The 14,058-nt window shown below is 38.4% G+C and overlaps 1 protein-coding gene across 4 annotated transcripts in view; it reads right to left on the bottom strand.

The window, feature by feature from the left end:
• Nucleotides 1–14,058, bottom strand: part of VPS8 (VPS8 subunit of CORVET complex) — a 263,256-nt gene that overhangs the window by 111,576 nt on the left and 137,622 nt on the right. For all 4 annotated transcript variants that reach the window (XM_033211937.1, XM_033211939.1, XM_033211938.1 and 1 more), the window contains one exon: nucleotides 5,069–5,216. In XM_033211937.1, coding sequence (XP_033067828.1) covers nucleotides 5,069–5,216 — 148 coding nt within the window. The remainder of the gene's footprint in view (nucleotides 1–5,068; nucleotides 5,217–14,058) is intronic.

Here is a 14,058-nt window from a genome sequence, read left to right as displayed (position 1 = left end):
CTTGAGAATGTGATCTCTAAATTAATGTGGAATACTAGGAGATGTAGGACACCAAAAATAGCCAAACCATTTTAAAAAAAAAGAATAAGGAGGGAGGATTCTTTTTCCAAATAATAAATCTATTGAAAAGCTGTATTAATTAAAATATGTGGTATGAGTATAGGGAAGGACAACCAAAGGAAGAGAATGGAACCCACAAACAGAGTCATGTATATTTGGGAGTTTAGTATACAGCAGTATGGCATTAAAAACCAGTGAGGAATGGATAATAAAATGCCACATGGACCATTAGCCATCATGTGGAAGAAAAGATAAAAATCCTTCTTTTGATCAGCTTGCAAAAATTAACTCCAGATGGATTAAAAGCCTAAATGTAAGAAGCTAAACTATAAAATTTATATATATGAGAATATCCTTTATTCCATTAAAATGGGAAAGGAAATACACACACACACACACACACACACACACTCACTTAAGACATAAATACTGGTAAACTAAAACAGAAGTCACTAAAAGCCAAGTTAAATGATGTGCCATAATAAATTGGAAGAAAGTATCTCCAGCACATAAAATTAGCAAGGGATTGGAGATTGGGAAATCAGAAAAAAACTTCTAGAACTCAATAAGAGAACCACAGAAACTCAACAGAAAAAATGGGCAAATGACATGAATAAATAATTCAGAGAAAAGAAAATTCCAATGGTCATCAAACATATGGAAAGATGTTTAACGTCATGAGTAATCACTAATATCCACCATGGCAAAAATTAAGAAGACTAAAAATACTAGGCATCAGCAAGGATGTGAAAAATAGCAAATATCAGACACTGCTGATGAGAACAGAAACAATCTGGAAATCAACTTGGCAAAATCAGTAGAACTACACTACTTTGTTGTCTAAACAATTCCAAGTATATTACTTAGACAAACCTCATATGGGCACACAAGAAGATATATATAAGGATGTACACTGTAATACTGTTTATAATAGCAAAAGATTGGAAACTATCTAAATGTTTACCAAGAGGGAAATAAATTGGCACATTCATTTGATAGATTACCATAAGATCACTAAATAAATGAAGTAGATCTACATGTATAAATTTTTTCTTTAATTTAGTAAAAGTGGCCAGATGCAGTGGCTCATGCCAGTAATCCCAGAACTTTGGGAGGCCAAGGTGGGCGGATCACTTGAGGTCAGCAGTTCAAGACCAGCCTGGGCAACATGGTGAAACCCCATCTCTACTAAAAATACAAAAATCAGCACGGTGGCACGCGCCTATAATTTCAGCAACTTGGGAGGCTGAGGTAGGAGAATCACTTGAATCTGGGAGGTGGAGGTTGCAGTGAGCAGAGATCATGCCACTGCACTCCAGCCTAGATGACAGAGAGAGACTGTCTCAAAAAAAAAAAAAAAAAGGTTAAAAAAAAGCAATTTATAATAAAATATCTACTGTATATTACTACAAATTTTAAAAACATATAAAACTAACATGTATTTTATAGATACATACACATATAGGAAAAATTCAAAACATAGATCAGAAGGATAAACACCAGTTTAGGATGGTGGACCCCTCTGGGAGAGGGGGGAATGAGATAATGGGTGCTCTAGTTTTAATATAAACCAACAAGAACAACAAGATAACAAAGATCTAAGGCCAGTATGGCAACATGTTAACTGTAAAATTTGGCTGATGGGTATATACATAGTTGATATTCAGTACATTTCTGTAAATTTGAAATATTTCATAATTAAACATTTTTTAAAAGTATGTGGGGGCAATTCCGGAGGTAGATGCAGAAAATACAGGCAACTGTTTCAGGAGTGTTGATAGGAAAGGAAAAGAGATACATGATAGCTGAAAAATAAATGTTAAAAGGGAAACATACTAACCTGTTATAGAAAATAATGTGTGTGTCTGTACATTTTCATTTAGAAACAGGAGAAAATAAGGGAAGAGAATTAAGGCAATGAATATGCTAAAGTTACTTCATTGCTATTTAGTCTATTAAGTTTTACGGCACAACAGGACTATCTAACCATCTGTGTCTGCAAGCAAGAGTTTGGTCTCCTTTCAATATTTTTACTATGTTCCTTTTTCTATGCTTATTGAGTTGGTTAGAATTTCTATCATGCTGATCAATAACAATTTCTATAAAGCTGACTTTACTAAAATAAATGGAGAGGCAGTTTATCACAGCAATTAAGAGCATGCACTATAGAGTCAGACTATGTGGGTTCAATCTCAGGGGCTACCACTTAGTAGGTATAAACTTACACAGGTAACTTCATATGTGAGTCTCCCTTTTAATTATGTCTTTGCCTTATGAATTATCATTATTTTACAGTGAATCGTGATCCTATTCTGATCCAATCCTTTAAACCTTTGATGTATTTGACAGGCTTCTCAAAATCAAAGTTCAGATTCTAAAACTGAGTCTTTTTAATCTCAACCTAATATTGGGATGTTGCAGAGGGTCCCTGAGGCATACAAAACAGAGATCATAAACCAGCTTATTTGATGTGCTAAATTATATGGGAAACACTGTCACATAAGAAATGATGTTTCTTTGAGTTGGATTTGTATATAGTGTTACTAATACGTGTTCCAAAATTCTGAGATTCCTAGAAATCTGGTTATGTCTTGGTATATGTTATCAGTCATATTTTGGGTTATTATGTTAAATTGTTGTAGGCCACAGAAAATAACCAAATATCCTTGACAACTATGCCTTTAATCACAGCCATTTTAAGTCATGTTGTCCACAGTTAATTACTTTATTTATAAGATGCTTTTTTTCTGAAATCTCCTTGCAAATTCTAAAGTGTTGCATCTTCAAGGAGGTCATGAAAAAGAGTGCAACAAACATTCTTGAATACAGGTTTCTGACAACTGTGACACCATATTACCACTGAATTGGGTAAAAATTTCCCAAACCCCAATGGAAAAAGCAAACAAACCTGGCCTCATAAAATTGCTAACCTGACATTAAGAAAAATAAGAATTAATTACAGTGGACTGAAATAATTTTTTATGACTTGTTTGAAACACTGCTGATACTTTTATGTGTTGCTTTCCAGAGTTAAGAAAAATTTTTTTTTCTGGGGTGGGGGTTGCGGGGGTGGGGGGAGGCTATTCATAGCCTTACAATAATTTGGTGAAGTATATTTTTGTGGCAAAATTAAAACATTTACTTTTTTCTATACCTGATCCTTCCCAAATTTGGAAACTGAATATTCATATTCTATGGCAACAGTTATTTTCATGAGTTCAGTAAGAATTTGCTCTGTTTGTAGCAGAAAAATTGGAAACACCGGTTATATTACCAAGGCTTTGACTGGAATGTCATTATTTTTAGATATAACCAGACTGCTTTAAGAAACTAAGCTTAACTTTAAGGAGGCAATAAAGTCCTTGGAAAAACTGGTCTGATCCCTTGTCAAGATGGCGTGCTTACAGGGTTCCTGGACTTGCAGTAAGTAAAGAATGTCACTTCCTGAGAAGCCCAGGAACTTCAGAATATTTGGGGGCCTCAAGAAAAGAGTATACCTAGGTACTACAGGTAAAAATCTGATGATGTCAAGCCCATGGCTTCATTTCCCAGCCTGAAGATGAGAGATTTTTAAAGGTCTACTGTGAGATTTCTTGTAAGTTTCAGCAGAGCAGATTTTTTAAAAGCCAATCACTACTCTTGTAGTACTTATATAAATTAATCTTATAGTACTTATATAAAAATAGTATTATATAAATAATAAATACAATGACACTAAACTTATTTTACAAGTCAATTGAACTTACTCTGATTATTTTTGGTAAAAATGGGGTAACTGGAGAAACAACTATTTCACAAAAAAAAAAAGTACAGTAAACATTATGAGATTCTAACTCACAGTTTTTGAGATTTTATTATTTACTTGCAATTTGACTATATCCTGAAGTTTTAGTTTCTTCCAATATCTGACGAACTCTCCAAACTAATATTTGAACATTTTCTCCCATTTTTCTGACTTGGAATCACTGAAATTAAAACTGCTTTTCACAAAGCTCTGCACACTAAAGCTAGACAACTTGATATAAATTTTGGAGGAATCACCACAACAACTTATTTATGGACAGAAAGTTCTCTGGAACACTGGGAGACAAGCTTAGAGACTGCCCCGAACATTAACTTTTGTTTCCTTTTTGTTTCTATAGAAATGACTTTTATTAAATGCCTATGTGCCTATACCTGACTGACTTTGATGGAAACCCACTTACCACACCACCTCCTAAAGTGAGATGCAACTATTTAACTAAACTGACCTATTTTCAAAACCAAGAGATTGTTTCAATAAGATATGGGACAATGTACCTGAATTTGTTCCTTTCCACTTGTTCCAATCTATGATTTTCTCCCCTCTGCCAATCTATTATGTCAAAACCACTAACCCAAATCTCTCCAGAGCTACCCACCTGGCTTTTAATATGTGAAACTTTCTAAAAGTAAAATTTCGAAGGGGACACCAAACAAAACCAAAATACATTTCCCCCAAATACTGAGGATTGTTAAGTTAAAGACAATGAAAATGCAGAGGAATCCTTTGCCCCCACCTCTATCTGCCTGATAGCAGGACATACATTCTTAACTGGAGATAGCACTTGCTTATTGGTCCAGAGAAGGTACCAGCAGGCACCGGAGGAATCAGGGAACACAGTTGACTATCTTCTCATACATGTTCCCACCTTTTACTAGGCTGGAACTGCTCTCTCCTGTCTTGTCATTATGTAAGATTTAAGGCTCTTTGTTAAAATGCTGTTTAAGCAAAGCCCCTAAGCCACTGCCTTGAGAAAGATACTTTTGAGCTGAGGTCTCTCCTACATGATGGGTATAGCACATATCAATAAACCTCTGTTTGTTTTTCTTTCGTTAATCTGACTGTTGTTTTCAGAAGTGTCTCAACTAAGAATTTATAAGGTTTAAAAAAGAAATTATATATTTTTTCCCCTTTTCTTTGATCATCTGACAAATGGAGAATGTTAAGAAGAGTTTACTCTTATCTCTTATCCATTGTTCGTCTTACCTGAATAGTTTCTTCCAGACGGTAGCACTCAAGAACTTGCAGAGTCTCTATAACTTGGGTTGGGTTGAACTGACACAACAGCTCAATGAACTGCTCTGTGATAGAAGGAGATATTTGCAGTAATTCTTGATTTATATGAATACCTTCCCTAAAAATACAAAAGATAAGAGAATACTCAATTGTAGCATCATTTAATCACATCTATAATTAAACGCTACCAGTAAAAAGCATATTACATTAAAACTAGGACTACCTGCTGGTCAGGGAAAAATATGAATTGAAAGTCTCAATGTTATTTAGGCAATGTTACTTGGGCAAACTGTACATTACATAAGAGGCATTGTAAGTTGCAATATTACTCAGGTTATGATGAATAATTAAGGAAGTAACATTCAGTTGAAACTCTTCTAAATCATACCAAAAGTTGTATTTTACTCTAAAAGAAATAAGAGCCACCCAATTTAGTCCTAATAATTTGATCTCTAAGTAACTATATATAACCGTCTTGCAATCTCAGTGTTTCTTCTTTATGTTCTTCATAGCACCAATCATAGCACATTGCAATGACTTCTTTAATTATTTGTCTTCTCTAAAACACTATAAATTCTGTGAGGGGTAGGTACCAGGTGTCTTCTCAGTAACAAATTTTTTAAGCTAACCAATGTTTTGCATGTAATGAGGACTAATTTTTTTGGTTATTGTTAAAACAAATAAAGGAATAATACTAAAATACATAATATTTATGGGTTCATTTGCCTAGTATGCCAGCTACTCACATAGCCCACTATTCATAATGCCTATACAAAAGTTTTGGAAGTAGAGTATTAATTGCATTATGCTGGGCACTCAAGCACTCAACTACTGATGGCCAAAAGTAGCTACTTAGGAAATCAACTGTTCATTGAGACCTAAGAATCATCCTCTCTCTAGCTTCAAAAGAAGTTAGTTCCTTCTGTGAGTCCTATCTTCTCTTCAGAATTCCTCAAATAAAGCTCATTATTACATAAAGAACTGGAATAGGGTTAATAAGATAAAACAATGATTGCTTGGAAAACTAGCCCAGTTCTGAAGAAAGGTTAAAGCACATGGTCTAAAGAAATAGTTTCCAGCTTTTCTCATATTGTGGCACACAGAAAATAAGATATTTGTATGGTCCACTGTAGTGAAGTAAGATTGCTTACAAGGGACTCTGGTTGTCCCAAGAGCTGAGACAGTCTCCAGACACACTTGTAACCATGTAGAGTACATCAATAGCCACAGGGTGGGACTCTCTGGACTCCAGAAAGAACAATTTGGATTTTATAATTATTCATAAGTGATGGTAAATTGTGCTTCTACTTTTACTAATAAGAAGCTTGGGTTAAAGAAAAAGAGACTGTATTTAGACATAGGGCATTTTCCCTAATTTAAGAGCTTTGTGATACTCGGTCCTGAGCAGAGGTGGGTAAACGATAAACTAAGTAAATTCTGCTGCTTGGAACTTTCAATCCTTGCTGATGGGCTAATTCAGTATCTCCTCAAATTGCCTATAAACTCCAAAGAAAGAGTGTTCATTTTTTGTTTTTTTGTTTTGTTTCTTGGTATCTTACGACTGCCTTTAATACAGACGTTTGTTCAGTTACTGGCTATTCCCTATGTATACCACCACCTTAGTTCTTACCAACAACTTGAAAATCATCTGTTTAAGTATCTGTGTCCCCAACTACATTGTAAAGTCCATGGTATTGCATTCATAATTGTTTACCCATCATTAAGACATAATAAATAGTACTCAGTAATCTGATGTAAATATATATTGAATTGAACTGAAATGAATGGAGATAGGACATTGGACTGCCTTCAAACAGAGGAAAACATGTAGGGTCCAGCCCTATGGGGCTTAGCGGGTGTTCTCCCTGTGTGCGGAGATGAGAGATTGTAATAAAGACACAAGACAAAGAGATAAAGGGAAAATAGCTGGGCCCAGGGGACCACTACCACCAAGACGCGGAGACCGGTAGTGGCCCCAAACGGCTGGGTGCGCTGATATTTACTCCGTACAAGACAAGCAGGGCAGGGTAAGGAGGATGAATCTTCTAATTGATAAGGTGAAGCAAGTCACCTGATCATAGGACAGGGGGCCCTTCCCTTTCAGGTAGCCGCAGCAGAGAGAGAGAAGGCAGCATATGTCAGCACGCCCTTATAAGAAAGATCAAAGACTTTCAGACTTTCACTATTTCTTCTACCGTTATCTACTACGAACTTCAAAGAGGATCCAGGAGTACGGGAGGAACATGAAAGTGGACAAGGAGAGTGACCATTGAAGCACAGCACCACAGGGAGGGGTTTAGGCCTCCGGATGACTGCGGGCAGGCCTGGATAATATCTAGCCTTCCACAAGAAGCTGGTGGAGCACAGTGTTCCCTGACTCCTCCAAGGAAAGGAGACTCCCTTTCGCAGTCTGCTAAGTAATGTGTGTCTTCCCAGACACTGGTGTTACCGCTTGACCAAGGAGCCCTCAAGCGGCCCTTAGGTGGGCGTGACAGAGGGCTCACCTCTTGCCTTCTAGGTCACTTCTCACAATGTCCCTTCAGCACTTGACCCTATACCCGCTGGTTATTCCTAGGTTATATTAGCAATGCAACAAAGAGTAATATTAAAAGCTAATGATTAATAATGTTTATAATAATGATTGATAATTGTCCATGATCCTCTCTATATCTAATTTGTATTATGACTATTCTTATTTTAACTATTTTCTTTATTATACTGAAACAGTTTGTGCCTTCAGTCTCTTGCCTTGGCACCTAGGTAATCTTTCCCCCACAAAAACGTAGAATAGAGGTCTGAAAATTACAGGGACTAGGGCTATAAAGTCAGAGATAGCTAGGAATCAATCCTATCAGAAAGTCCTATGTGGAGAAATTAGAAGCAGCACATGATAAATCTAGGGACACAGCAGTTCTCTATGTGGGAATATAATATTGTGATCTAATAAGCACACAGTTCCTAAAATCCTTAAGCTTTCCAAAGTGTTATCTTCTTACATGCTAGTGAGATGACTGAGGGCTGGGGGCTCCTGGACAGCCTCAGGATAAGGGCTGGTTGCCAGGGAAGCCAACCACGTGATTAGAGGGCTGGAACTTTCAGTCCTACCCCAACGCTGACACCTCTGGAGAGGGAAGAGGGGCTGAAGGTTGACTTGATCACCAATGGCCAACGATGTAATCAATCATGTCTACATAATAAAGCCTCCATAAAAACCCCAAGGGCTAAGTTCAGGGAGTTTCTGGATCGCTGTACACGTGGAGGGTCCTGGAGGGCAGTGTGCGCCCAGAGGGCATGGAAGCTCCCTGGCCCTTCCCACATACCTCTCCCTATGCATTTTTTCTATCTGGCTGTTCCTCTGTATCTGTTGTAATATCTTTTATTATAAACCAGTAAATGTAAGTAAAGTTTTCCCTGAATTGTGTGAGCTGCTCTAGTAAATTAATCGAACCTGGGGCGGAGGGTCAAGGGTATCCTGATTTAAAGTCCTAGTTGGTCAGAAGCACAGGCTACAGCCTGGGGCTTATGCTTGGTACCTGAGGGTACCAAGGGCTAGTTTTGTGGGACTAAGCCTGTGGGAAGAGAAATAACAGGAAAATTCTAAGCCCTCCAACCAACTTAATGAAACTGAGATGGAGCAGGGGCCTCTCTTAATGAGCTGCCACATACCTTCCCCTCCTTCAAGCATGAAAATAAAGAAAAATCTTGAATCTCTTCAAAGGAAATTCCAGGCATCTAGCTAGCCTTTAGAAGTAAATGAACAACCTGATAACAAAGAAATAGCTTACAGCAATAGCCACCCAAGTAGGTTAGAGCCACAAGATGTTTGATTCCCTGTAGAAATTAAAGATAACATCTTAACATATGTCCCTGAGTTGTTTTTCTGAAACCTGCACCACAACCAGATGGAAAATGCCAACCACTGTCAAGCAGAACTCAGATAAGGGGGCCCCTGAGGACTGAGCCCTGACTTCTGTTGTTTGCTCTAGATTGCTTTCTAAAGGGTCTGGAGAGAGTCACGCCCACAAGCCAAACCTTAATATTCCTTCTGCTGACCCCAAGTTCTTAGACAAAATTTTGTTTCCTTAACCAACTGCAAATCAAATAATCTCTGAATCCACTTATGCCATATAGGACCCCCACTTCAAGATATCCCACCTTTTTTGAGCCAAATCAATGTATAAAACTTCCATGTAGGGATTTGCAATTTGGCCTGTAATTTCTGCTTTCCTGAAATGTTCCCCTGCTTTTAAAAACTCTTCCTGTAAGCCATCAGGTATGTCTGGTCTTAAGCATGAGCTGCCGATTCTCCTTGCTTGGTGTCCTGCAAAGAAATGCCCTCCGTTCTCTCACTGCAAACCTCAATGTGGGTCTTTGGCTTTACTGCACCAGGTAAGTGGACCCAGGTTCAGTTTGGTAACAGACCCCATCTTAAAAACTGAGTTCCCAGCCATGACAGAATGGCAAGTCAGACAAGCCTCAGTATGCCCCTTCCTTATTAACCTTTAACCAGAATTATTTCCTAAGGAGTAAACAGAAACCAGCTCTGGAAAACAAAACACAGATGGCTCATTCTTTCATTGCCTTTAGCCAACTGTCTGAGGTTGTGACCAGACTCTTTCTCCACCTTTGCTGTTTCAATGTGACAGCTCACCAGTTTCACAACACATCCTTTCCTAAACACTAACCACCACCTCCACAACTGTTTTGCTGAATGGCAGAGGACATGCAGTGAGGGTTTTCGTATCATCTGCTTCACCTTTCAACATCAGAGGGCTGAAAACTGCCCCTTTGGATTGTGCTAATGCTGCCATATTTTGAACATGGGTCCCACAAAAAGGCATGAAGCTCAATTGTCCATGTGCTTATTTCCCCTTTCATAAATATTCATGACTTTTCCTACAGGTTACTGAATATATATACTTAGCTACTCTACTCAGCATAAATCACTGTTCCCTTTACCCCTCCCTTAGACTGCTTGTTTTCAGCTTCTGCCAGAGGCTACACTTCCCAACCTGCAGAATGGCCACCTTGCAGGCTGCAACCCTTTATGTGAAATAAAGCTCTCCTTTCAAAATTTATGAACCTTGTGATTCTTCAGTTGACAAGGATCTGACAGTAACTCCAGATACATAGTGTCAGAAATGAGTGAAATTATAGGCTACCCAGTTGGTGCCCACTAGAGAATTGCTTGATTGGTGTGTGGGGAAAAATTGCCACACACGTCATCAAAGCAGATTGGTCTATCTTATTATCAGAGGGATCAAGGCTGTGTCTCAAGAGAACACTATTAGGTAAAAGAAAATGGGAATGTTAACCAATGTTTCCCCTACACTCAGATGAGCCAGTGTGCTTTCCAGATGTTTACGTCAAATTGTAGGTTGTATTTTATGCCAAATTGTTGGTATTTCATTTACATCAGACTTCTATTAATATGTCTTATAAATGCAAGACTATAGAGCAAATTAAGACTAGACATAAGTATGAATAATAGTACTTAATTCTTTCCAGAAAATTTATTGACACAACCATTTACAAGAAACAAAGTTGTGAATATGCATCAAACCAAGCAAATTATCCAGATGAATAGATTTTGATGGATTCACTTGTGAGAGAAATAATGTGTCTGATGGGAAATGATCAGGCCAGATCAATATAATCAAAACTTTAATAAATTAGCTGGAGCATTAATGAATTTACATCCATTTCTGACTGCTGCTTATCAGTCTTGCACATAAATTTGTTATATCCATTTCCCAAAGCTGTTAGTCTTCTATTAACTATCCGCTTTGCAATATAACCACTGTTTTGTCAGTTTTAGAAGAAAGCATGTGTGTGCCTTGTGAAACACACACACAAACCCTGCCTACTACAGAATTCAGGTTGGAGAACATACCCACTCTTATTCAGACTGTGAAAATCATTTCAAATTATAACTCTGTAAACTGAACTATTTCTAGGGAAGACTAAAAATATCTATCAGTTTTGAAAAACATACATCAAATTCTTTTTTTTTAAGACAGTCTCACTCTGTCATCCAGGCTGGACTGAAGTGGGGTAATTTTAATTCACTGTAATCTCCGCCTCCTGGGCTCCAGTGATCTTCCCACCTCAGCCTCCTGAGTAGCTGTGACTATAGGCATGGGGCACTATGCCTGGCAAATTTTTGATTTTTTTTGTAGAGATGGGGTCTCACCACATTGCCCAGGCTGGTCTTGAACTCTCGGGCTCGAGTGATCCACCTGCCTCAGCCTCCTAAAGTGCTGGGATTACAGGTGTGAGCCAACATGTCTAGCCCACATTAAAATTATTCTAAAACTCAAATTCTGTAAATTAGTTCAACCATTGTGGAAGACAGTATGGCAATTCCTCAAGGAGCTAGAACCAGAAATACCATTTGACCCAGCAATTCCATTACTGGGTATATACCCAAAGGAATATGAATCATTCTGCTATAAAGATATAGGCACACGTAAGTTTACTGCAGCACTAATTACAATAGCAAAGTCATGGAACCAACCCAAATGCCCATCCAAATGATAGAGTGGATAAAGAAAATGTGGTACATATATACCATGGAATACTATGCAGCCATAAAAAGGAATGAGATCATGTCCTTTGCAGGGTCATGGATGAAGCTGGAAGCCATTATCCTCAGCAAACTAACACAGAAACAGAAAACCAAACACCGGATGTTCTCATTCATAAGAGGGAGTTGAATGATGAGAACACATGGACACAGGGAGGGGAAGAACACACACCAGGGCCTGTTGCGGAGTGGGGGGCGAGGGGAGGGAACTTAGAGGATGGGTCAATAGGTTCAGCAAACCACCATGGCACACATATACTATGTAACAAACCTGCACGTTCTGCACATGTATCCCAGAACTTAAAAGTAAAATAAAAATGAAAAAATATATAAAATTCAAATTTTGACTTCCGAATATTTGCTAAAGAAAATAAACATTGTGTTGGAATTTTTTTAAAGTCTAGTCTAGTCCCACCCCCTCACTCTAAAAACTGTATCTAAATAGGCCAGTCTAGATTAATCTTCCATTTCTCTAAGGAAGAGGATTTCACAATCTCCTTCATATATTGTTTTTACAATTTAGGTTCACTTTGGCTTAGCCTAAATCCTGTCTGCTTAAATTCTCTGCTCAATCCCATATGTCCAGTCCTTAGATGTGGTGGCCCCCTTTGGACTATCAAGCACCTTTTAGACTGAGAACGCAAATATATCACCCACAACAAGCTACAGTAAAAAAAAAAAAAAAACAAAAAAAAAAACTGCTGGGCATGGTCGCTCATGCCTGTAATCCCAGCACTTTGGGAGGCTGAGGAGGGTGGATTACTTAAGGCCAGGAGTTTGAAACCAGCCTGGGCAACACGATGAAACCCCATCTCTACTAAAAACACAAAAAATTAGTCGGGCATGGTGGTGCGTACCTGTAATCCCAGTTACTCGGGAGGCAAAGAGAGAAGAATCACTTGAACCCAGGAGGTGGGGGTTGCAGTGAGCTGAAATCACGCCACTGCACTCCAGCCTGGGCAACAGAGTGAGACACTCTGTCTCAATTAAAAAACAACAGCAGCAGCAGCAACAAACAACAGTTTTAAAAACCCTATTTTCCCTATAGTTGTCTTTCAAATCACAAGGCCTCTAAGCTGAACTTTTAGTTTTCCATACACGTTCCGAGTTAAAAATGCCAAATGTAATCCTGTGCCAACTAAGCAAAACATAAGTGAATGTTCCAATCTGCCTGAAAAATACATTAAATGTGATTATTACAGGTAGCAACGACAATATCCATAAAATCTGTATGAAATTGTAATATACAAACACAATGGTCTCTACAAACTTGACAAGCATTGACTGAGACAGAAACTTTCCTCTGGCAAGAAGGAAATCCAGCGCATCCTTGGTTTCTTTGCTCCCCATCATGACCGCCACGATCCCCAGAGCTAACAGTATTTCCACATATAGGAAGAGCCACAATCCACCGTAAACTTTTAAGAGGCACAGAACAAAGCAGGCAAGCTCATCATTTGCCTGATAGCAAAGATTCTGACACATCAAATTAATGAAACAGCAGATCTAAGATAGTTGGCTTGAGGGGATTTGGTCACTTTCCACTTTCCTGGTTTGACTAATAATCAAATGCCAAAATGTAATTTTTCAAATCTTTTTTTTTTTTTTTTAGACAGAACCTCACTGTTGGCCAGGCTGGAGTGCAGTGGCATGATCATGGCTCACTGCAGCCTCGACCTCCTTGGCTTAAGCAATTCTCTCACCTCAGCCCCCCAAGTAGCTGGGACTACACGTGTGCACCACCACACCCTGCTAATTCTTATAGAGATAGGGTTTCACTGTGTTGCCCAGACTGGTCCTGAACTCCTTGGCTCAAGCAATCTGCCCATCTCAGCCTCCTAAAGTGGTGAGATTACAGGTGTGAGCCACCTCACCCAGCCTAATCTTTCAAATTTTAATAAAATGTGTTATTTCTCTGATAGTCATGAAAAGAAAGTATATGTTGTTCTCCTACATAGGAAGGAAAAATGAACTTTATAAGCTAACGGAAAAAGAGCCTAATGATTTCAGGGACAGAAAGAATAATTTAGCTCTATAACCACATCAGGTATAAATGTTATTTGAATCATTCTAATTCCATACAGGCTGGGATGTCGTATTTTCAGACTACTTTAAGAAACTAAGGTTAACTTGAAGGGGCCATTAAAGCCCTTAGAAGAACTGGCCTGGTGCCGTGTCTACATGGTTCCCAGCCTTGCAGTAAGTAAAGAATGTCACTTTCTGACAGGTCCAGGAACCTCAGCATATTCTGGGGACTGCAAGCAAAAATGAATTCACCCAAGCACTACAGGTAAAATCTGATTACTATGCTGGCCACTGATTTACTATTGGTAAAGTCCAAGGCTTGACTTCCTACCCTGAAGAGGCTTTTTTG

The sequence above is a fragment of the Trachypithecus francoisi genome, unplaced genomic scaffold (genome assembly GCF_009764315.1).
Source record: "Trachypithecus francoisi isolate TF-2019V2 unplaced genomic scaffold, Tfra_2.0 Lachesis_group0, whole genome shotgun sequence".
Taxonomy (NCBI): Eukaryota; Metazoa; Chordata; class Mammalia; order Primates; family Cercopithecidae; genus Trachypithecus; species Trachypithecus francoisi.
This window is presented reverse-complemented; position numbering and strand designations above follow the sequence as displayed.